This window comes from Typopeltis vanoorti, chromosome 20 (genome assembly GCF_054136105.1).
Source record: "Typopeltis vanoorti isolate ZY-2024b chromosome 20, IOZ_Tvanoo_1.0, whole genome shotgun sequence".
NCBI classification, from domain to species: Eukaryota; Metazoa; Arthropoda; class Arachnida; order Uropygi; family Thelyphonidae; genus Typopeltis; species Typopeltis vanoorti.
In genome coordinates, this window is record NC_143568.1 from 56,893,582 (window position 1) to 56,920,262 (window position 26,681).

At 34.7% G+C, this 26,681-nt stretch overlaps 1 protein-coding gene across 2 annotated transcripts in view; it reads right to left on the reverse strand.

The window, feature by feature from the left end:
• Sara (Smad anchor for receptor activation) overlaps positions 1–26,681 on the reverse strand; it is a 418,622-nt gene that overhangs the window by 211,639 nt on the left and 180,302 nt on the right. The window contains exons 8-9 of one of the 2 annotated variants that reach the window (XM_090410156.1): positions 22,575–22,724; positions 4,303–4,446 (exon numbers count right to left, since the gene is read on the reverse strand). In XM_090410156.1, coding sequence (XP_090266282.1) covers positions 4,303–4,446; positions 22,575–22,724 — 294 coding nt within the window. The remainder of the gene's footprint in view (positions 1–4,302; positions 4,447–22,574; positions 22,725–26,681) is intronic. The other variant, XM_090410157.1, reaches the window with a different exon arrangement.

Sequence of the window (26,681 nt, forward strand, 5' to 3'; positions counted from 1 at the left end):
GATTTTAACACATTACCAGTGCAGTGGAAGGCAAAAAATAAGATTGAGTTACAAAAGAAATTTTTAATGAATGGTTCCATCAATGTTTTGTTCCAGAAGTTAACACTATTTGATGGGAAAAAATCTGTACTTTAAAGTTTTATTGATTATAGACAATGCACCTGGCCATCCTGTTTCAGAACATCCGAATGTGGAATTTTGTTTTCTGCAACCTAATACAACATCCTTAATATAACCACTAGACTGCTGCCTTCAAAACTTACTACATAAGAAGAACATTCCAATACATTTTGGATAAACTAGATAAGGATAATTTACTGACAGTCATTGATGTGTGGAAGAAATTTTCTATTTTGGATTGCATCAAACTTGCTAAGTTGGCATTATTAGAATTGAAACCTTCAACTATAAATACATGCTGGAAAGCTACTCAGCCAGAATGTGTAAAAAATAAAAAACCATACCTTTGCATACAAACTGAATATCCCAATATCATCAGATTAGCACATGCAGTTGGAGGAGAAAGATTTTATGATTTTTTTGTCTGCAGATATTGAAGAATTGATGGTTGACAAGGCTGTTAGTGATGACGAAATAATAGAAGCCGTTCTTGAGAATCTTGATGAAAAAGAAAAAAGTGATGATGATGAAAAGATTCCACTCACTGCAGGATTAATTAAAGAAGGGCTTCAAATGGCTAGTAAATTGCAAAGTCATTTTCTTACACATGATCTAAATGTGGAACAAGCTGTATTCAGTTTAAGCATGAACTGAAGTCATGTATGGTGCGATATGAAGAATTATACAAACATCTAGTCAAAACAGGATCTCAACGATTAATTACAGAGTTCATGGTAAAAAAGAACTCAATCTTCAGAATTATTGGAAATTAGTGCTAATTTAGTTCATTTTTACTGGAGAAAATGTTTTGCCATCGCAGCATGAACAGGACGCCAAAGTGTTTCAATTGATGCAAGTGATTTAATTCAAGTCTCTCAGAAAAGAATGCAGCCACAGTCAGAAAGTGACTGTGAATAAAATTTAACTAATAACCATATGTGCAGATGTATTTAGGCCTTTTCGAATTTCTGTTTTATTAGTGACATACTATTTTCTTCAAGAAAGATACATATGTATATACTTTAAATAAGTATTTAAAATAAAAAAATATTACATTACATTAAAATTAAATAGAGTTGTATTCAATGATTTTCAAATCATGTTCCACAGGTTCCCCGTTCACAATACAGTTGACATTTTCAATGATTCTGCCTATTTTCATTGTCTTTGTCTTTTTATTGCTGACATTCATACCATATCTATTACAACAGCTATTCAATTTAGTCAGAGAATCTTGCAGACTTGTAGCGGATTTATTTAGAAGTATAACATCATCCGAAGCAAAGAGCTGACATTAACATCTCCAATTTTGATATCAGGTTTAATACCACATTCCTTCATAATGTGATCCATATAGATAATGAATAACAGAGGGGATAATGTACATCCTTGTCTCACACCAAATTTAACATTAAACCATCTTCCTGTACTTCCTTCAATTCTAACTGCTGACTTACAACTCAAATAAAGACTAAGTATTGCTTGATATAATGCCCCATTGACACCATATAACTGCAGCGTATTGAATAGCTTCTCTCTTGGCACCCTGTCATATGCCTTTTCCAAATAGACAAAACTTAAATACAGATCTTTGTTATATTCCCATGCTTTCTCGACTATTTGTCGTAAAGTGAAGATCTGATCCTGACAGCCTCTATTCCTGAATCCAGCTTGTTCTTCACCAAGCTTTTCTTCCACAATTCTTCTCAACCGTTTCTCAAGTATACTTGCATAGATCTTGCCAGGAACACTCAGTAGGGAAATACCTCTGTAATTCTCACATTCAGTTTTATTTCCCTTTTTATATATGGGTACTATGAGAGCTCTACTCCATTCATCAGGAATTCGTCCCTCCGTCCAGGCTTTCTGAACTATGCAGTTTCTGGTCGAATATCATCTACTCCTGCTGCCTTTCCAAATTTCAAGCCTTTGATGGCTTTTTCTACTTCAAGTATGGATATGTAATCCTGACTGCATGCCTGGTCAGTGTTTTTTTATCACTGTGCTGCCATCACTGCTTGTTTCATTTAGCAGTTTTTCAAAGTAATTACTCCATACTTCAAGGATATCTTTTTCTCCTGTTTTCATGTCACCTTTATCATCTCTAATTCCTTTTACAGCACTCTTTCCTCCATTCCTAAGCTTCTTCAACAACCTCCAGAATATTTTGCCACCTTCTTGATATTTATTTTCTATATTCTTGCCAAAGTCCTCCCATGACTTTTGTTTAGCTAGTTTTACACACTGTTTAGCTTTCTTACATTTGTCTCTGTATTCTGTAAGAATAAAAGCTGACTTATTTGCCAGGAACTTTTGATATGCTTTCTTCTTTTCCTTCACTGCCTCTTTAACTTCCTGTGTCCACCAAGGAGTTCTGATTTTTTTTTATCCTTGCACAGAACCTCACCACATGCCTCTCTGGCAGAATCAATCAATGTTTTCTTCAGAGTTTGCCACTGAATCTCCAAGGTTTGATTCCTGTTCTCAAACTCTTTCATTTTTTCTTCAATAATCTTTGTGTATTTTAGTCTACAGTTCACATCTGAGAGCTGCTTAACTTTTATTCGCTTTAAAACTTTCTTACATGTTTTTCTTTTCAATATGAAATTCAATTTTATCCTGCTCAAGACTAAATAGTGATCACTTCCAATTTCAAATCCTCTGTACACTCTGGTGTCCTGCACCAGGGAGAAAACATCACTATCAACAATAGTGATGTTTTCTCCCTGGTGCAGACTTTTCTTATTCCTAGCCTCTTCTCTCCATGTGAATTTGTGCACATTTTTATGTTGTAACATGGTGTTAGTAATAACAAGTCCATGTCCTGAGCAGAAATCCAACAGATATTTGCCATTATTATTAGCTTTGCTCTTTTCTCCAAATTTTCCCAAAATATTTTTGTATGTCTCACAATCATTTCCTACTCTGCTATTTAGATCCCCAACAAGGAACAACTTTTCCTTTTTCATTGTGTCAGTTGCTTTTTCTAAAGCCTCAAAAAATTCCTCCACTTCTACCTTAGTAGAACCTTCTGTGGGACCATAGGCACAAATAAGTCTCATTGTCCAGTTCCCCATTCTCATATTTGCCCACATTACTCTACTTGAGACTGACTGCCATTCAAGAAGATTAGCCTCGTATTTTGTGTTGAATACTATGGCTACTCCATCTTTTCCTTGATTGTCATTGCCTGAATACAACATTTTGTATTTATTGCTCAGAAAGATCTCACCAGTTTTGGTCTTTTTTGTTTCAGTCACCCCTATTATGTCGATCTGGTACTTATCTAATTCCTCAGCTAGCTCCATTTCTTTGCCATTCAGGCTTCTTACATTCAGGCTTCTTACGATCTTTAACTCTGGTGATGTTGAGTTGGGGTTTGTTTTCAGATTTGTTCCAGTAGCTGATTTTTCGCTGTTCGCCCTGGTTCCCTGGCGAAAACAACGGGGGCCTTGTTTAACCGGGCGACGCCCCAGCCGGCATGAAATTTTGTCATGTTGTACCATCATTTTTTATTTTGGTTTAACCAATAAGAATACAATTTGGTCGGCTAAATCCCAAATTGCCAGCCCATCCTCGTTTGTTCAGTATCAAAGTAGATACCCAACAGGGTGCACCACGAGAAGGTGAGGATTGGACATTAGGTCAGAAGCCCTGGTCGGTTCTCCGCATTCCTTTAAAGGCTATGTGGAGGTCTCCTCTCAGTTATACAGCTTTGACCCTTAAGCACCCCTGTTCAGTATTATTAACATATATATTGGAGAAGAGACATTAGCTCAGGTGTGCTATAACATTTCTCTCCTGAGCTAACCCCTCCCAAAAAAAAAATTATAAATAAAAAATTAACACAATAAAAAGAGGAATCCATTTCTGTACAATAACCAATCATCCAATGGATATGATTTATTCCCATGTCACCAAACATTACGTCTGGTACAGTATATATATCCTATGCCACCTATTCTGCAACATTTACATACAAAATCACTTCACAAGTAATTATTTTCAGGAAAATTAGAAATATTTTTGTACTTTAATCTTGAAAGATATTCAAAAAAATAATAATTTTTGTATAAAAACTTACAATTTAAAACAAAATTATGCAAGAAAATTTAACTACTGATAATTCAGTCCTAAATGAATTTCAAAATTTTATTATGAACTTTTAATATTCCCAAATACCTAAAGGCAAAAGAAGTGGGGGTAGGGGACCAACATCATCACACATAACAATTCTTTTATGGCGATACTTTGGATGTGGCAATTTGTTTTTCCGTCCACTTGAAGAAATACTGTTATTTGCTGATCGCGGAGCACTGCTATCACCTACCAAGAAAAATGAATTTATTATTTTATTACACAAGTTTTCTATATGCAAATTATTATTATTATTAAAGAGAGACCTCCAGGGAGTCAGGAACTCATTCAGGGAGCCATACTATTTACAACAGCTGTCATACCTGTTCTTGAATTCATTAATGCTATTTGTACACACAACATCCAATGGCAATCCATTCCAATAACATACCACTCTATGAGAGAAAATGCTAGCCTGCAACCCTTTTGACAGCATTCATTCTTAACTTCCAAAGATGCCTTTGCATCCTTTTGGTATCCTCCATAAAATGAAAAATTCCATCTATTGAAATTCTGCATAACCCTGTCAGAAGTTTGTAAGTCTCAATCATATCACTCCCTCTTTCTCCTGTTTGCAAACAGGAGAAAGAGGCAAAATCCAATTCAGTGGTAACATTATTATAGAATGTGAGCAAGTTGCTTAAACATGATCTTCTCTTAGTAAACCCATGCTGCTCATTGCAAAGTAAAGATTCTCTGTCAACCCATTTTTGAATGTGAGTCCTAACCAATTTTTCCAAAATCTTTGCCATCACTCCTCAGATACTGATTGGTCAATAGCTGGATACACTTTTCACCACCCTTGTGCAATGGGACTACCATGCATTCTTTCCATTCCTGCAGAATTTTCCCTGTTCTGAGACTCAAATTATCTAGACTGATCAAAGGAATAGTCACTTCATCTGAACACTCTTTTAGCATTTGTGCTCATATGTCCCTTCAGTTTCTCTGCAATAGGAATTGATGGGGATATGTGTCCTCATCAGTTCTTATTGCAGAGTTGTTATTCAGTTTGTGCAACAGCTCTAGTACTTCCTCCTCATACACAAATTTCTTCATACAGTGAAGAGGTAGCAATGAGTTCAATGTTGCATATTCCAGGTTGATAGCTTTTAACAAAATTGCTGAATAATCTCTTAAATGTTTAATATACCACAAAACAGCCTTGCTTTGCACATTTCATTTATTTAATAATATTTATATGATTTATGATGAAACACTGACCTTTGTTTTTAATTATATGGTCAGTTGGCTTATCACTCGGCAACATGTAATAAATGAATGCTTCAATCATCAGCAGCATGCCAAACCAGAAAGAGGGTTGGGGATGAATGGGTGAAAACAATGTCTTTCAGATGGTTCAAATAATAAATACTAAAGAAAGAGCCAAAAGGCTTTATTTCAGTGATGTAAACTTACATAGGAAAAAATGGATATTAAATTATTAAATTAATCCAGCATTATTTCAAAGTGGAATGTTTGTAGAAACTAAAAGTTTCATAAGCTGATCTGAAAGCTTATGAGAATACAATCCTCGACATCCCCGAGTTGCCTTAGTATGGACTACTTAAAAGACATGGGTGCTGCCCAAGCATCCATATTACTTTTATGCACAGACCAAGAGTTCACTTATAAAAAAATACATTTCTCTGACATTTCAATTTCCTTAATACTGAACGAGAGTTTTTGCTCTCTTAATGTTTGTGCTTGGTCTCTGAAGAGAACCAACCAGTTCGAAACAGCTGTCAGGCTAATGAAACCTTTATCAAATGGACTAATAAAAGGTGAATATATGGATGCTTGGGCAGCACCCATGTCTTTTAAGTAGTCCATACTAAGGCAACTTGGGGATGCCGAGGATTGTATTCTCATAAGCTCTCAGGTCAACTTACAAAATTTGCATAGTTTCTTCAAACATTCAGCTTTGAAATAATGTTGGATTTAATACCCACTTTGCCTATGTAAGGTTCAAATGATAGTTTGCTAAGGATGGAGTGCGAGTCAAGTTAGTTGGCTACTGCAGACGTGGAAGAGATCGGGGCCTCACCACGTTACTATCCTATAGTCAACCATGGAGAAACGGAAATATCTTACAAGCTGTGCTTTGGAAGTTGGAACCTCTGCAATGTCCCAAGCTGTAAATAGTTACAGGGAAGAAGAAGACACTGAAACTGTGAGTAAAAACGAGCACTGCAAATGCATTCCATGATCGGCATATGATATTCCTCATTTGAAAACAAGAAACAGAGTCTTGAAAATTGAAATGCGAGAACATTATATAAACTGGGGAATTTTGACAACCTTAGAGAGGAAATGAAAAGACTTAAAGTTGATGTGATGGGAATTAATGAAACAAGATGGCCTAACACGGGAAAACTAGAAAAAGATGGATTTATATTTGTATATTCTCGTGGAGAGAAGCATGAATATGGAGTGAGTTTCATGATTAAGAAAGACATCTTTAAATATGTAATGGGCTGTGGCCCGTAAATGAAAGAATAATACTTGTAATTAGCTGCAAAACCCTTTAACATCATAATTATCCAGGTTTATCCCCCTACGATCACTCACAATGATGAAAAAATAGATTTTTATAACAACTTACAAAAATCTATAGAATATATAAAATCAAATGACATACTCATAGTGATGGGTGACTTGAATGCAAAGGTTGGAGAAGGGGAAGAAAATCCAGTTGTGGGAAAATTTGGATTAGGCGAAAGAAATGAAAGAAGTGAGAGATTGATACAATTCTGCATTCAAAACAACTTACGCATAATGAATACTTTTTTCAACATCCAGAGTGCAGACTATATACTTGAACAAACCCAGATAGCTCTATAAGAAACCAAATAGATTTCATAATGATAAATAACAGATACAAAAATAATATAACCAACATAAAAGCATACCAAGGTGCTGATATAGGTTCAGACCATAAACCTGTTGTGTCTACTTTAAAAATTAAACTAAAAAACATTTCTAAAAACAATCATACTGAAAGACTTGACAGCTCTGAATATACCTGACAACATAATGGTGTTTAACTAAGAAATTAGGAAAAAATTAGATCATGTAGATTATAAAACAGAAGACAATATACTTTGTAACACAAAGGAAATTAAAAACAGGTGGTCAAATTTTTTGAAATAGAAGTGCAACATATAAGACAGTTAATGAGATAATTCCAAAAATTAAATACAATAATAAAAAACCCTGGATGACTGAATCGATACTAGAACTTATGAAAGATAAAAAAAGAAAAGTACACAACAGTATAGAATACTCAGTAAAATTATAAAAAATGAATGCAGGAAGGCTAAAGACAAGTGGCTAAATGAAAAATGTAAAGAAATAGAGGAATTGGACAAGAAACACAATTATAAAGAAATGCATAAGTCAATCCAAGCTCTGACAAATAAAAAGAAAAATTTCAACCATAATCCTTGTATAAAAGATCAAAATGGAAAAATGCTACTAGAGACACAAGATATCATAAAAAGATGGAAAGAATATGGAAAAGAACTGTTTGACTCTGATTGCACAGATGCACCAGATATACAAAATGGTGAACCAAATATTGTGATTGTCTGTGAAAATATCACTGGTGGTGGTGGTGGGTGGTAGATGGCATTGGTGTAGCTGCAGTTGGTGGATTGAGCTGTGGAGACAAAGAGTTGTAGAGTAAGCCCTCCCCTTCGATGAGTCTTTGGACTCCCTGGAGGTGTCATGTAATTATAAAATAAAATTACATCTGAAGAAATAGAATACGCTCTAAGTCAAATGAAAACAGGTAAAACACCAGGCCCTGGCCAGATCCCTATCGAATTGTTAAAGGAAGTAAATGAAAACACACTTAATGACATAAAGGTTATCTTTAATAACATCTAGGATACATCCCTGATGATCTAAGGAAATCCATCTTTTTCACTATTCCCAAAATTCCAACAACTTTTGAATGTTCAGAATATAGACTAATAAGTTTAACAAGCCATGTTACAAAATTACTACTGAGAATAATCCTAGAAAGAATAAAAGGCATTTTTGTCAGAAGAAATAGAAGACACTCGATCAGGTTTTCAAAGAATTTTCAAATTGAAAACATTATGTGAAAGAAGCCTTGATAACCAGAAAAGCATATATCTTTGTTTTATTGATTACACCAAAGCATTTGATTCAATAGATCACAAGAAATTAATACATATCCTACAGAATAATGGGTTAAAAGGAAAAGATCTATGCATAATTACAAATATATACTGGAATCAAATGGCCTCAATAAGATATAAAAATACATATTCTGGCAACTTTGAAATCAAAAAAGGAGTAAGACAAGGATGCGTCTTATCATCCTTACTGTACAACATATATAGTGAGCAAGTTTTTAAAAATATTTCAGAACTGAAGGGTGATAAAGTCGGGGGTAGGCACTTCAACAACTTCAGGTATGCAGATGACACAGTCTTATAGTTAAATCTCGAAACTTAGTCACAGAAATTTACAACAGAAGCTTAGAAAACAAAGTGCATGATTATATCAAAAGAACCAATAAATAGGAAACTAAACATAACTGTTAACAAAAAGAAAACTGAACAGGTTCAGTCTTTTATATATTGGGACAAATATTTACAGACAGAGGAAATTCCCTTAAAGAAATAAAAAGAAGAATAGAGATATCAAGAAAAGCCTTTATTGATATGAAAACTGTTCTAACATCCAGAGACATTAAATATAGACACACACAAAAAAAGATTAATGCAATGCTATATATGGTCAAATCTTCTCTACAACAATGAAACTTGGACTCTAAATAAAGAAGCAGAAAAAAAAAAATAGAAGTTTTGAAATGTGGACCATCAGAAGAATGTTGAAAATACCATGGACATAGAAAATGAAAAACAAAGCTGTTTTAAAGAAAGCAAAAATATAAGGATATTAATATTAATTAAAGAATGAAAACTTAAATATTTTGGACAGCTAACTAGACAAGAAGGCATTCAGAATTTAATATTAGAAGGGAAACTGGATGGAAAAAGGGGGAGAAGTAGACCCAGGAGAATGTGGTTTGAAGACATTAAGGACTGGACTGAAGTACCATAAATGTTCCGGAGCAGCAAAAGAAAAAAAAGTTTCATGATATGGTTGCCAACCCCCATCTAGGGGATGATACTTGAAGAAGAAAAGGATGGAGTTAGAGGACTACCCATGGTTGAGCCTTCAATCTCTGTACAGATCTTCTTTTTCCAGCTGAAGTATCCCAATTGTATAACAAATTCAAAAATCTTCACAATCTGTTTCATACATGATGATCTCTTTCCTAATGATGTGAAGATTTTTCAATTTTCACAACTGGCGAGCACAAAAAAAAAAAAAAATCACAGGACACAAAAATGTTGAAACACCTAAGTTGAAACACTATTCATTGGGAACTGAAGGATTTAGGTTTCCATGAAGGTGCAGCTGTACACAAGCTATGGAAATCTAATTCCTTCAGCCTGTACATCAGCAAGGGAAACACCAAGTGTTGGGTGGAGTGGTGTTAAGATCACTGCTATTATACTGGTGCAGGAAAGGTGCTCTCTGAATCATGCTTCACCATCTGGGTTTGGCAGAAGCCAGGAGAATGTGACCTGCCTGAATGTGTTGCACCAACTGTGAAGAGTTTTGGTAGAGGTATCGTTTTCTGAGGCTGTTTTTCATGATTCGGACTGGAACCCCCCCCCCCCAGTCCCAATGACAGAAATCTTAATGCTACAGGCTTAATAAGATTCTAGACTATTCTGTGTGTCTAACTTTATGGCAACAGTTCAGTGACAGCTCTTTCCTGTATCAATTCCCATCCATAAGGCAATGATTTAATGAGCTGGGTATTAAAGAATTTGATTGGCCTGCACAGAGCCCTGACCTCAACCCAATTGAACATATGTGGAATGAATTGGAATACCAATTGCAGGCAACACCAAATCACCCCTGATATCAGTGAAAAACTTCCCTAATGTTCTTCTTCAAGAATGAAAGGGAATTGTCACAGCAACATACCAAAATCTAGTGGGAAAACTTCCCAGAAGACTGAGGACTATTGGTGGCCTAGGATGTAAAGAGGTATCTCTGATAATTAATGTTTCCCAAATTTTGGGAAGTTTTATGAAACCCTATTTGTTTAAATTAGGTTGAATCCTGAGTGCAGATGCAGATTCAAAAAACGGTCTTTCTTTTTTTAATTTACTAAAAAGGGGAATGGGGCATGGTGGGTTTTTTTCCAGAAGATCCTGTGGGTTGTATCCAAAATATGGTCTGCAAGGCCAGATTGACCATAATTGTGATTGCAGATGTATGACTTGTGTTCTTCTAACTGGATGGTTGCTGATCTGCCTGTCTGTCTGAAATAAGCCAGCATACAGGAACTCTATATACCCCAGGCACTGAGAGAGGAGGGAGCTGATCTTTGGTGGAACGGGTGAGGGTAGTAAATTTACGGTGGGGGCTTAAAAGCTGTATGGACGTAGTACTTTTTGTACTACGTCCATATGTTCATTTCGGTCTTCCCCCCCCGGGGGGGGGGGGGGGGGAGCGAAAGATTTGACTTTTTTTGTAATATGTCAGGAAGCCAGGAGGACACTTTTTTTAAGTAGTTTTTATTTTTTAAATTTTTTAACTCGAATTTATGTGGGATCATGTTCAAGTAGTGGTACGTAGGTAAAGCGATCCTGGAGAATAATATCTATTTTCCGATTATATTCTGAGGCGTTAAGTACAACTGTGGCATTACCCTTATCAGCTCTGGTGATGATGATACTTATTTCTTTCCATAATTTTCTGAGGGCAGAGAGTTGTCTGGAAGATATATTACATTTTGGAGGTGACCGCTTGGAGAGGATGTTAGCTATGTCAAGTCTGATGATATTGGCTGTTTCCGGAGCTAAGTGACAGATTCCATGTTCAATGTTGTACATAATATCCAATATCGGAACTTCTTTAGGTGTGACAGCAAAATCGTGGTCGAGGCTTAGGGCACTGATGGCATCTTCGCTGAGTCTTTTTGACGATAGGTTGACTACTATATGGAGCGGTTGATCTTGAGATAGCAGTTTCAATTTACAAAGGTTATTAAACTTTTTTGAAATGCTTATTTTTTATTTTTTGGAATTCTTTCTGAGCAGAAGCTTCTGAGATGCCAAAGAGAATGGACCAAAGTTTAGGATTGAGTATAGCGGAGAGCTCTGATTGTAATGAGCCAACAGTGGCATTTGCCATAGCGAGGCTGGTACAGGTTGCGGCAATCTGCTCTTGTAATCGTGCCAGACTAGCCTGTTTTTATATATATATATATATATATATATATATATATACACACACACAGAGGATTTTATTTGATTTAAATTTGATTTTAAGTTTAACACAGTTAGGAATAACTCTTGGGTCCAGACATCTTTTTAAAATGGTCAGCTGATTTAATTGCCTCAATAAGCGTAGTTTTGACTTGCCATGTTGTTTTGCTTTGCGTACTATTTCTGCACCATGAATGATCAGAATCCATGTGTTGAAGCTTAAGTGCTGTGAAGAATTCATGTTGGAGGTTTAATGAAATATTATCAGAACCGAGAAAGGATTAAAACTAATTTTAATGCTTCCAATATTTCATCTCAGTCACAGAGACATCTTCAGGGATTACAAAAAACTTTTTGTAACAACACACACAGAAATACAATACAATGATAAGTAAAACAAGTGAGTGAAACTAAAGTCCTATCTAGGTGGTGCACCCTCTATGGGCATTTGCAGGTGGCCTAGGATGTAAAAAGGGATCTCTAATAATTAATGTTTCCCAAATTGTGGGAAGTTTTATGCAACCGTATTTATTTAAATTAGGTTGATTCCTGAGTGCAGATGCAGATTCAAAAACGGTCTTTCTTTTTTGAATTTACTATAGTGGAGCATGGTGGTTTTTTTTTTTTCAGGAGATCCTGTGGGTTGTATCCAAAACATGGTCTGCAAAGATCAGATTGAACCATAATCATGATTGCAGATATATGACTTGTGTTCTTTTAACCGGATGGTTGCTGATCTACCTGTCTGTTCGAAGTAAGTCAGCTTACAAGAACAAGGTACTCTATATACTCCAGGCACTGAGAGAGGAGGGAGCTAATCTTTGGTGGAACAGATAAAGGTAGTAAGTTTACGGTGTGGCTTAAAAGCTGTATGGAGATAGTACTTTTTTAACGACCTGGCTATTTTTTCTAATGTGCTATGGGTGTAAGGTATGATGATGGCATTTCTGAAGTCCTTCTGAAGAGATGGTCGAGGAATGGTGAAGGACTAGATTATTTTTTTAATTCTGTAATCATTGTAGCCATTGGAAAGGAAGTTGTTGTGTATGTGTTTAAGTTCGGTTGAAAGGGCGGTTTCACTGGAACAAAGATTGTGGGCTCTATTGGTTAGAGTGGGCCTTAGTCTAAGCTTTGTCATCTCAGAAGCTTCTGTTCAGAAAGAATTCCAAAAAATAAAAAACCACCATGTTCCAACTATAGTAAATTCAAAAATGAAAGACTGTTTTTTAAATCTGCATTGGCAATCAGGAATCGACCTAATTTAAATAAATATGGTTGTATAAAACTTCCCAAAATTTGGGAAACATTAATTATCAGAGATCCCCCTTTACATTCTAGGTCTCCTGCAAATGCCCATAGAGGACAACACCACCTAGATAGGACTTTAGTTTCACTCACTTGTTTTACTTATCACTGTATTGTATTTGTGTGTGTTGTTACAAAACGTTTTTTGTAATCCCTGAAGATGCCTCTGTGTCTGAGACGAAATATTGGAAGCATTAAAATTAGTTTTAATCCTTTCTCAGTGCTGATAATATTGCATCAAACCTCCAACATGAATTCAAGATGATTGGTTTGCTTGCTTTGTAAACACAGTTTTTGGATGCCTGTGTTTTTACATCATCATCATCATGAAAATTTAAAGTGATCAGAATTACATAACCATGAGACTTCAGATCCAAACCTTATTCCAGGATATCATAACAATCTTTGGTGTATGGTTATGATCCTGAGACCAAAATCCAAAGTTCAATAGAAAACACCAACTACCTCAGCTATTAAAGATGCACCAACAGAAATCCAATTTCAAAGTTCCGCTGAATGTCTTTATTGACCTGGAGTGGATTATGTGGGCAGACTTCATACACAGAGGCACAACAGTCAATTCTGAATTCTAAAGAAGTACTGGAAAATTTGCTGAATGATGTGCATCGAAACAGACAGCAGAAGTGGGCAAAGAGTTTCATGTTGTATCATTACATTTTTCCATGATACATGTTTCATCTAATTCGACAATTCTTAACAGACAAAGAAATTACTGTGTGTGCCCACATCTGCCATATTTGCCTGATTTAGCGCCCTGTGACTTCTCGCTCTTTCAAAAATTGAAACCAATGATGAAGAGATTGCATTTTACATCAGTAAAAGAAATTGAAGCAGCCATGAAATGGTGAATGTCACATTTTTTTTAAAAGAACTATAGAAAGATAACTTCTAGAAATGTTTCAAAAAAAAAGTAGCTGGAATGCTAGAATAAGTGCATGGCAAGCCATTGAGAATACTTTTTTTTTTTTAAAGATATTAATTTTTATTTTTAGTGAAGATGGTAAATTAAATATGGAAATAGACAACAGAATCAACAAAGCCAGTACTGGCAGGAAGTCAACAAATTTATATGAAATAATAGAGAAATTAGTCAAAACACTAAATTAACTGTACACAAGACAGTGTTCGAATCAATCTTAACTTATGGATCTGAGAGCTGGGTCAGAAGTAAAACACTTGACCAAAGACTAGAGACCGCAGATATGAGATTCCTGAGAAAGATTAGCGTGAACAGATGGCATCAATGGCAATATCATATTAAAAATGAGGATATTAGCAAAGAACTTAACATTGTTAGCATCCAGGAATGTGTTAGCAAAGCTAATCTCACATGGTATGGTCACTTAAACAAGATTAGCAAAATAAGTGTTCTATGCCAGTTTGGCAGGAATAAGACCCACAGGAAAACCAACATACAGGATTGATATTGATACAGGAAAAAAGTGCCTTAGAAGACAAAAATATAAGATCAAATAATGTTGGAGTCTTGACAAATAACAGATTGATTTGGAGGAAAATAGTTGACAGGAAGTTAGTAATTATGTAAATTTTTCATGTAGTACTATCATAATATCCTGTACACCCCTTGAGGGTAACATGTCAGGAATTTCATGTTGATATTTTTATTTATATTTAGGCTAATAAACTTTCTTGAATTCTAACATCCACCATATTTTTTGATTACACCTTGTATGTGGAATTAAGGTGAAACGTTTTCAAAATTCTACCAATTCACAATAAAATTACTTACAGTTGATCGAGGCTAAAGTAGGGCTAAATTCCCAAACTGAGTGTTGCACATGTGGCATCCTATGGAAGTGCGACATTAAAAGTCACTGAGCTCTTTGCCATGACCCATTTTGCTATTAATAATGTTTGTCTATGATGATTTCAAGACCGTGTGCTTCCTTTTATAACTGTATGAGCAATGGTTGTGATGTATATAGCCACAGTCACTACTACAAAGGGATATCCAGATATTTTCGATCAGATAATATATAAAAATTAAACAAGGAATAGTTAATGCAACAGACTAAATGTTCAGAATTTTTTTTTTTTTTTAATGATAATTCTGAAACCCAAGAAAGATGCAGGTTAACACCCAGAGCATAATTTAGTACAGTGGGTAAGGCAAAGGCTAAATAATACAGAAATCCTGCTCTAGGAACCAAACACAGTACCTTCAGTTATTCCAATGCCTCCAGCAAACAGAGTGGTGGTCTCACACAGTTTGAAAAAAATTCACCACATAAAGACATCAATAATCAACCAACAGGGGTTTGATCCCACAACTTGTAGAATAGGGCAGGAAGACACTATCTCCTTAGGCAACAAGAAAAAAGTTGTTAGTATGCTTAAAATATCCAAATTTCAAAATGTAGGTCAGAGAGTAAACTTTTAAATTTATCAGAAAACTAGCTAGAATCTTAATTCTTTGAGTGTTTGCTTGAGAAGCTTCTGTAGAATCTTCTTCTGGTTTCTGTAATAAGATTTAATACAAAAAATTAAATAAGCACCAAACAATTGAAAGGAGAGAAAATTTCAATGGCATTTGGCACCTAGGAATGGTAAGATATTAACTCTAAATGCTTTCACAGATGTGTAAAAAGTGAAATAAATTAAGCATAACCAGCCCCATAGATATAATTTTGAATGGTCCAAACTATTTTAGATAAGGAATTTATACATGGTTTGCAAAATACATGTAGATATTTAGAAAACAGATATTTAGAAGAAGAACTACTGCTTGAAGTACAATAACAGAAGGAGGTAACTAGTGAAATCTTAAATCACTTTCCAGCTTATGAGCAGGGTTAATCAATCCCTTTTACTCGTTTCAATGAGTTGAGAATAACACTTGGATAGAAATTTGTAAGAGTGATTCCAATTAATAAGGGAAATTCATTGGCTCAAGTAGTTAATCTTAAAAGTGTGACAGATAACTTCAACACGAAAAGCTGCACTTTGTTCTGATCATCCAGTGACCCACACAATAACAAGGTTTTGTTAAGGGAAGATTAAATGTGATAAACACCTGATAACATTTTAGGAAATATGAGGAATATTTTCAAACAAATCTGCCAATGTGACTCACCACTACTCAGATGAGAGATAAGTTTAAAGCAGATGGAACTGTTCAAGACATCCAGAAGCAGCATTCTGGAAGGCTGAGGACATCCACAAGAGAAAATGAACTGCTGGAAACTTGCTGCCAATCCCCCCCCCCCCCCCAAAAAAAAATCTGTTTAGCAAGCAGCTCATAAGACAGAAATTGAGCCGTTTAAGTTAAATGGGTCAATTAATCATCACAATTGCAGCAGTTACTGGGTAACTGAGAATCTGCATGTTATGGTGGAACATCATGTGAACTTACCAGAGGTTACAGCATTGTGTGGATTGGACCATACTTTTTTTTGACAACACTGGCACCATTTATTTGAACTTGCTGCAGGAATTCATCATGCCATGCATATGAGAGAAGTTTGTGGATGAGAAGCAGTTTTATTTCCAGAAAGATGGAGCAACTCCTCACTACCATCGTGGGCTATCTTGACGAAAATCTGCCAAACAGATGGAATAGGTGAAGAGGTAGCATTGAATATCCCCTGCATTCACCAGACCTCACACCACTGAACTTTCATCTATGGGGACACATCAAAGATATGGTGTATGGCACAAAACTGACAACAATCAATAAATTAAAAGCAGCCATTGAAAGAGAATGCACCCTAATACCAAATGAAATCATTTGTGATGTTTGCAATTTCATTGGTTCACGTTATCAGCAGTGCCTGGACCAGAACGGCCATCAGTTCAAACACTTGCAATAACTTAAAAAGATTCTACATCTGTCTTCTTTAGCTTGGATTATAAAACATAGATGTATCTTAATAAGCATTGTATTTAAAATTACTCAAAGTGTGCATACATTTTTTTGGGACACTAAGTGAAAAGGCTTATTTGTGAGCCTTTTCACTTAGCTATAAAATGAAAAAAAAAAAAACTTCCCACAACTTTCCCTGGTCCACAGTATCTGAATATACAATGATACTATTTTACTGGTTGTATATGGAAAATATAAGACTACTGCATTGGTTCAGCCTTATCTTACTTGGCTGGGCTACCACTGACAAGACCTTAATAAATGTGGAAAACAGTTTGGATAGTGACCGTTCCCATAATGCATAGAAATATACACATTTGAAAGGAAGTATACTTATGCATTATGGGATACCAAGGCAAATGATGTGAAGTCAAGAGTTTGTGAAGATACTTCATGCACAAACTTTGTTTACACTTGGATAAGGATTAACAGGAATATCTTTATACTATTCTTGTCAAGTATAATATAGTGATATAGGTAGTAATGGCAGCATTACTATAGAGGGGTGGTAATGACTTTATCTGGATTTTGGAAAACCCATTAATAGTGTTCCATATAAACCTGCTGATTAAACAATGACAAATAAGGAAAGTAAACAAGATTAAAAAGGAAAGTTTCTAAAAGCTTTTTAGAAGTGGAACATCCTAGGTTCAGTGTTAACAGTTCAATATATTACTAAACGATTTGGGTTCAAATATTAAGAGTAACATTTCTTTCTTTGCTGATGGTGTGAAGCTGAGTAGTTAACTGTTTGGATGATTTTAGGAAACATATATGTAATCCGAAAAGAAAGTAGTATTAGATGGAAACAAGTCAAATGAAAAGTTTTGAAAAAAAAGTTAATGAATATCAGAATCTCGATATTTTGGTTGGCAGGGAATTTAAGTTCAGGAATTAAATTGGCCAGACAACTACTAAGCTCATAGATTATAGGCTCAATTAAATTAATTTTCATTTGTAGTTAGAAGTAGTTACGATATCCTTATATAAATCTCTGGTCACGTCAACATTGGATTACAACTTACTCTGGTCAACTAGATATTTAATGGATGCAAAGTAAGGATTACAGAGAAGATTCACTCAAAGTGCATGAAAGGGTTGTATCATGATAGTTATGAATATCAAATTATTGGCTGAAACTGAATTTATGTAATATATGGAGAGGAGACATTATTTAAGTTCATAAGCTAATTTAAGGAATACATAAGAGATATGGTGCACTTGACTGACATGCTCTACTAGAGCATAAAACAAAGCAATGGGAGGGGGGAAAGAGCATACAAATGTAAAGAGTTCATTTTTTACTGTTATGAGTGAAAATACGCAGAATGCTTTCCAGCCATGGGTCACAGAAGAAGTAACTAACTGGCCTAGTTGGCATTCTCCAACTAACAGGCAGCAGATTTGAATCCTACCATAGAGATGGATGTTTATTAATGTCTTTAGGTGGGAGATGAATTTCATCACTTAGTGCGAGACCACCATCCCAATTACTGGAAGCCTGAAGTGGCTTGAAAAAGTTCCATGTTTGGTCTCTGGAGCAGAGTTTGACTATGTAAAAAATAAATAAAATATTCAAAAACAAATTGCAATAAAATAGAAAAAAATCCTTAGCCCACCCACCACTCATGGTGAAAAAGTACTACAGGTTTATAAATAAACTTGTTGTGGGTGGGAGTCACTCATAAAAGAGAGGGAACATGCTAAATTTCTGCTCAGGACATAGGCTAATCATAGATAAAACCATGTCCCAGCATAAAGTTGTGCACAAAAGGCACAAAGAATAAAAAAAAAAGTCTCACTGACTATACTACTGCAGCCAGTGATGTCCTCACACTGGTTCAGGACACAAGTATATAGACAATTTGAAATAGGAAGTGATAGTTTAATTTTTAACACAATAAATTGAATATATAAAAGAAACTTTTAAAGGTAATCAACGATGAGAGCCATTAGTGGTGAACTTCAGACTTAAGTATACAAATATTACTGGAGAAAAATGAAGGAGTTTGAAAACACTAGCAAAACACTTGGTGATAGACTCTGAAGAAAATATTGATTGATTCAACCAGCAAGGCATATGTGTTGAAGTTGTCTGCAAGGAGAGAAAAATCAGAGCTCCATGTGGAGTCAAGAAAAAACAGGTTGTCAGGGGGGGGGAGAACATCAGAAGTTCCTAGCAAGAAAGTCAGCATATGCTCTGGGAGAACACAAAGAAAAATGTAAGAATAAAGCAATTAAACAAAAGTCTTGAGAAGAATTTGGTAAGAATACATCAAATAAATATTAGGAAAGTGCAAGTTGTTCTGGTGGCTAAGTGAAAATAGCTTAGATATGGAACAAAGGATACGGTAAAAGGAATCAGAGATGATAAAGATGACATGAAAACTGAAGATAAAGATATCATACGTTTGGAGTAATTATTTGGAGAGACAAAAAGAAACAAGAAGTGAGAAGAAAGCAATCAGGAGAAAGAAAAAGTCAACAAACATCTGAAATGTGTGAAAGCAGCTGGGGTAGTAGATATTTGACTAGAAATGCTCAAACATGAAGGTATAGTATTACAGTAGCTGCACTGTGTAATTCAAAAGACACAGTTAAAAGGCTGCATTCTAGATGACTGGAGTTGAGTTCTCATAGTATCCATCTGTAAAGAGAGAAATAAAACTGAACATGAAAATTGGAAACTTCCCAAGTGAGTGTTCCAGGTAAAATTTAGGCAAGCATGCTCAAGAAGAGGCTAAGATAAATTGTCGAGGAGAAAATGAAGAACAACAAGCTGGGCTGAGGCAAAACAGAGGTTGTCAGGATCAGATTTTCACTTGAAGACAGTTGAGAAATCATGGGAATATAACAAGGATTTGTATCTAAATTTTGTAAATCTAGAAAATATATGACAAGATAAGATGCTACTATTATACAGTGTAATTGGTATGCTGAATATATACCCAGAATGGTAATAAATATCTTTGATATTTATTAAACAACTATGCCGAATGTGATAAAAAGGTTGGACACCACTGATCTACATGAAGGAAAATGGGCATTAAACCTGAAGATGTAAAATTTCAGCTCTTTATGCAGAGATTATACTCCTAAATAAATACAAAGCTTGAAGGATTATTTAACTAAATTTAATAACTGCTATTACAAATATGACATGAAAATCATGTAGAAATTTAGGCACAATGTTTTAGTAAAGATAGGACATTTAAATATGAAATAGACAACAGAATTAGCAAAGCTGGTATGGTAGGAAATCAAATGAATAAATTTGTATGGAATAAGACAGAAATATCAAGCATTCATACATAGTTTGTATTTGAGTTGTACATCACCAGTTAGAATTGAAGGTATAGGAAGTTGGTTCGAAGTAAAATCAGTGTGAGACTAGGGTGCACACTATCTCCACCATTATTCATCATCTATCCCTGGTGTCTAATCCCATCACCACTAGCCATATTTTATTATTCCTTAATAAAAAAAATATAAAAAATTTGCAAACACCTTTTATGCCCCTATAGGGAATATGTGAAGTCATTTTATCCCAATCTAAACTGGGAGAATGGGGGGGGGGGGGGAAGAGTTCGATCTCCGTGGATAGCTGGTCCAAACTATTGCTAATTATAAACAGCATCCAGTGAAGAGATGGCTGACAAGTGTGCCTTCATCCTACCACTATATTTATTGTCTGAAATAATGTGAGTTATATGGTCAATTTTCTTGAGTTTACAGGATGAAAAATCCGAGTTTCCAGGAGGGGCGAAAAAAAAACACTTTCTGGTGCCAGAGATTGACTAACTCAGGGGGAAATGGTTGAAGAAAAGTAGAAAAATTTCCTCTAGTTGGTGACTAAAATCAAACCAATTTGTAGGGCCTAGCTGTGGAGCAAATGCCACTCTTCCACTGAGCCACACAGGCAGCACATCAACAATACAAATTTTTATTAAGGAATTTAATTATAAAAATCAAATTACAAATATAAATTTAATTTCAATGCAACAATTGCTATATTTAACAAAAAAATTAATCATTTTGATATACATCTTGTTATGAAAGCAAACTGATCCATATGCCATTACTATTCACTGTAAACGTAACCCAAGAGAATAAGAGGTATGCTTATTCAAACTATGTAGAATATATATATATATATATATATATATATATACATATATATCGGTACAGCTGGATTTAGAAATAACTGCTGTTAAACTGTGTTAGAGTAATACTTTAAATAAGAACATGAAAAACATTAATTATTACTTAATGTTCATTTAAGAAGCTGATCTGAAAAGAAGTACTGTTCTTCAATGAGTTGCTATATTAAATAAATAGTCAGGTGTTAATTACGGCTTGCTTTAACTAACCTGTATAAATAGCCAAAAATAAGCATCAGTAAATCTGAAAAAATTCATGAGATAATGAGGAAATATTTTATTTTCTTAGAACTTTTTTCTTGCAAAATACTTGCAACAAATAGTTAATAATCTTCAAAATTTAGTTCTAGATATATCACAAAATATTATTAATCCAGACCTATGAATAATGTGGATTAAAAGTAATGGCGTAAAATAATTTAAATGCATATTTTAATAGTGAGAAGAGAATTATCTAGTGTGCTTAATATAAATGAAGTAAGTATCATACCTGGACTACAATTCATTACTCTAAAATATAACTTGGCAGATATATACAGCTGATCCTCACCACAGCAAACCACTGTAACAAACCATATTGTAGCTATGTAGCTTTCCCCAACCAAAGCAACATAGGTACAATGAAATTTTCTAATGAAAATTCACTATAGCATTCACTACAATAGCTTATTCCTGTAGTCCTCAAAGGTTCTTTATAGTTTTCTATAACTTTTAACAAAAAAGATTAACTATATTCTAAACATTATTTTGACATGTTACCTCAAAACAGCTAATTACCCATATCATATAAAAGGAAGTCAAAACCGAAAATAAGCTTACATGCTCTTATGTATAAGTGTGTGGGTGGGTGGGTGGGGGGGATTTTCAGAAAAAGTGTTACAAATATGCATGAAAGTGTTAGTATCTTTCACTGTTGAATTCATTCACTTCATATTATAAAATGCTTTAGCATTTATGTACTATTTTTCTATAATTAAAGCCATCTCTCTCTCTCTCAAGTTTTTATGCATTGCACTTTTAAGTTAATCCTTACTGTCAGTATTTTACATAAACAATTACTGTCAGTTTTAATGGGGGGGGGGGTATTGTTTATAAATTCTACTTTTTCATGTGTCTTATACAACATGAAAATTATAGCAATGAAACATACAAATATAAAATACCATAAAAATAATTTAAATAACCATATAGAGCCTTCTTTTACACAGTAATATACTTAATGAAATGTATATACCAAGAGAAAAATACACACATCACATTCCATATATGAGTGTGTGTGTGTGTGTGTGCGCGCGCGCCCGCGCATTAGAATTTTACGGTTTGGTTGGAATTACAGCCACAGAACTAATGACAATATACTTTACAGGCAAAAATATCTTATTAAATGCATTAAATATTTACCCATTTACAAATTTAATCAAATGCTACAGAGCATTTTTATAAGAACTATTAATACAATAAAACTATGTATGAAATAACCATTTATTCCATATACTATAATGCATTAGCAGGTACTAATGCTTTATCCCAAGAATTCTAATAATACGAACATTTCAGTTCATGTTTCTATGAAGCAAAACCGTATTCTATATAAAGCTGTTAAAAAATTCCTGTAATTACCTGTCTTAGTTTTCACACGCCGCTCAATTCGTGGAGGCCTTGAAAGAAATGATGGTACCGGTGGTGGGGCTTCAATATCTGTAAGATCTCCTCCTGGCCTTATTCCATCAGAAAACATAACCTGCTTGGGCTCACCACGTGGTTTGCCCTCTGCAGCAATTCAAACAGCACATAGTTATTAGATTGTTAATACTGCTAATATATTGCAATTTGTTTACATTAATGCATGTATGCCAATTAAGTTTGGTACATATTTAAAAAGTGTTCATATAATAGCAGGAATAAACTGATCACTAACTGATATATCTAGCAGATGTTACTTCAATTAAAATATTAAATAATTCAGATTTTCCAATGAAAGCTATCATCTAATCTCTCCAATTACTTATTCAGTTATTTCACATGCTATTTCAAACCAACTGGCTAAAAAAAAAAAAAAAAATGAAGAAGCATATTCCATACCTTCCTTTTGCATACTATATCTCTATTTAAGACAATATTTACTCCATGGCTTCATTCTAAACACTAATCATATTTCTGTTTCTCTAGATAACTACTCTAATAAAACTAATTTCTGTGAGTTTAACTGAAAAAAATATTACATGAAAAACACTTATCACAATTATTCTTTAACAATCGAAGTTTTTGCATATGAAATTATTTACAGTTTCATGGCTCATATCAAAACATAAATTATTAAATGTCACTAAAATGATGTGCCACTAGAAATATAAAGCTTCAATGGCAATAGAAGTAACTGAATGAAAGAATGTGAGGAATGTGGTATTATAATAATAATACCACAAAGATAATAATAGCACAGAAAGAACAATTCAAAAATCGTACTGTTTGAGAATAGTTTCGAACAGCATAATTTACTGTAGTGATTACAGTTGCAAATATCCAACATACAAATACATTCAAAATCATTCCTTTCACTGATGTAACCAACCTCACAAATATATACTAGTCTTCATAAATTAAGGAACAAAGAGAAAAATCGCAATAACTGAAAACTGTATTATTATTATTAAGAGAGACTTCTAGGGAGTAAGAAACTCATCAAGAGAGGCCACATACTATGTGCACCAGCTATCATACTTATTCTTGAATTCATTCACACTGCTTGCACACACAACATCTAATGGATTGCCATTAGATGCTGTGTGATGGCAATCCATTCCAATCGTGCAACACTATGAGAGAAAAATCAAGCTCTCACCCTCTTTCTCAGCAGCATTCATTCTCAGCTTCCAAGGATGCCCTCTTGTCCTTGTAGTTCTTAATCTGTCTTCATAATCAGTATTGCACAATGCTAATATCATTTTAACATTCTCCTTTGCACTTTTTCCACTGTATCAGAATCACAATGGAAACCAGGAGACCATACCAGCACATAATAGTCAAAGTGAGGTCTTATCAAGGCATTGTAAAGAGGCAAAATGATATCTTTACATGTGAACATTCATTTCAGCATTGCAATTATCTTTTGAGTTGTATTTGCAATCTTTGCTACATGGTCCCTGAACTTCAACTTCCTGTCTACTAACACTCCAAGATCCCTAGCCTCTTCAGTTTTTTCTAGCATAATCCCTCCAATATAATGATTGGATATCTGTTGGATATCAAGTGCATGACTTTGCATTTACTGACATCCATTTTCCCATGCCCACAATTCCAGTCCTATTCAAATCATTCTGCAAGTACTGCATATCAGCAGCACTCCTGATTACCCTACCTATCTTTGCATCATCAGTAAATAGCTGTATGTCACCTGTCAAATCATTAATGTACAGATTGAATAACGGTGGACCAAGGACTGGTCCTTGTGGTACACCACTTGTTACCTTAAATCTTGCAGACTCACATCCCCCCCCCCCATATACCACTTTTTGATATCTGTCAGTCAGCCATCCTCTTATCCATGCTAATATTTTATAATCCAAACTCATATTCTCCAATTTATGCAATGGGATTATCATACATTCTTTCCATTCCTGTGGAATCTTCCCTGTTCTGAAACTTAAATTATATAGTCTGATTAAAGAAATAGGCAGTTCCGTTGAACCCTCTTTAGGCACTGAATTGTTATTCAGTTTGTACAACAGCTCTAATATCTCCTCTTCATACACCTGAGTTACTTCATTCATTGAAGAGGTAGCAGTGAACTCAATGTTGCATACACCAGGTTGATAGCTTTTAGCAAAATGGGCACTCATTAGTTGAACCTCTTCTGCATCTGTCACCCTCAACACCATCATGATCATCATACCATCAGTATTATGAAATTTTATGGAATTCAGTGAAAACGAGTATGATTTGTTATACAATTCGGTGAAAAGCAGAATCAAGAGATGTGAAAGAAACACCCACAAAGACTGTAAATAAACAGTTTAATTCAGTAACAAATGGATACATAAAGACAATGGTCGAACATGAGAGGTCAAAATGAGGTTGTCAAAGTACCTCAATAAAGAATGTGGTCACCCTCTAACAATGATACAGTACTCACAATGCTGTCTCATACTATTTATAATGGTGTCAAGGAGCTCAGTTAGCAATAACAACCAGTACTTGGAAGCACTCCATCCGAGTTCATCAAATGGGGGGGGGGGGGGGACAACATGTTTACTTCAAGCATCCTAGATATGATATGCTCAATATGATTAAGGTCAGAAGATCTGGCTGTCCAATCCACACATATGATGGTCACGTCTTGACAATGCTGATAATAGTTCACTTTCTGAGGATAAGCATTATTGTCTTGTAGGATAAATGTCTCCCCTATGGTATCTGCATAAGGATGAACATAAGGGTGCGACTTCATCTATATAAGTTGCAATACTGACTGTTTCACTAGGAAACACATATAGGTCGGTGCATCCACCCAATGAGATGCCACCGAAACCTTCGCACCTCATTCGAAGTTCACTTTTATGAACTTCTTTTGGCATTAAACCTTCTTTTACAATGAATTTTTTAACTGCATGATACTGAATTTTATCCATTTCAAGGGATACTTCAGACAGCTGTATAAAACAAACTACTTGATGGAATGACTTGCAATTTCACATGGATGGTTATGACAGATGTACCAACTTAGAAAATAAAAAATGTTGCTGATAGTGTTGCCATCTATGGTCGAGGACTTTTCAGACTACCCTCATATCTGTCGCCAACACAAATCATAACTGATTTGGGGTAGCACTCCTTTTCAGCAAGCAGACAATCAGAGATATTAGTCACTTACTGTGGTTTTAGCCCATGGCCTTCCTTCACTGTAGCTCCAGGATATTGTTTATGACTGTTGGAATTAGTTTCACAGTCTGTGAACCACAGAACTCACATGCAACCATCTGGCTAACTCCACCTGACTTTGGCCAGCTTCTAGCCTTATGATGGCTAGAATATCTGAATCACCTGAATTCATTGATTAAATGATACCTTGCAGCCATATACATGAATTTTGCTATCAAAAACTGTCTTGTTCTCACTCCAGACATCAAAATAGAAAACCACTCAAAAAATATCATATTTGTATATGATACCCAGACACAGCATCACTTTTTATGTGATGCCCCTCTTCCAAGTTATTGCAATTTCTTTTTGTTCCTTAATTTATGGAAACCAGTGTATCATAGCTTACCAAAGCAATCCGCAAAAACATCTTTTCTGAAAACTGCAAAAAAACATTTCTTCTCTGAAATTGGATTATAACATTGCTCCAAAACATAAAAATGCTCAAATTCCAATGTTCGTTAAAATGATAAAAGAAGTAAAGTCATGAATAATTAATATAAATGCAAAGAAGGTGAATGTTAATGGGACCTCCACTTACAAAATTATGCAGTTTTTCTAAGAACATTCCTACTGATGCATGCTTCATACTACACTTAATACTTAACATTTACAGCTTTTTTTTTTATTATTAACTCAACATTCATGGATAAAATTCACTATGATTAAATATTTTAATCCTAATTAAATGCAAATTTCTTGATATGTAACAACTCCTTAATGAACAATGATTATAACACATAATATAACACAAAAAAAAATGCCATATTTTATTGTTGCAAGTATTGTTGCAAAAAAATCCAAGAATTC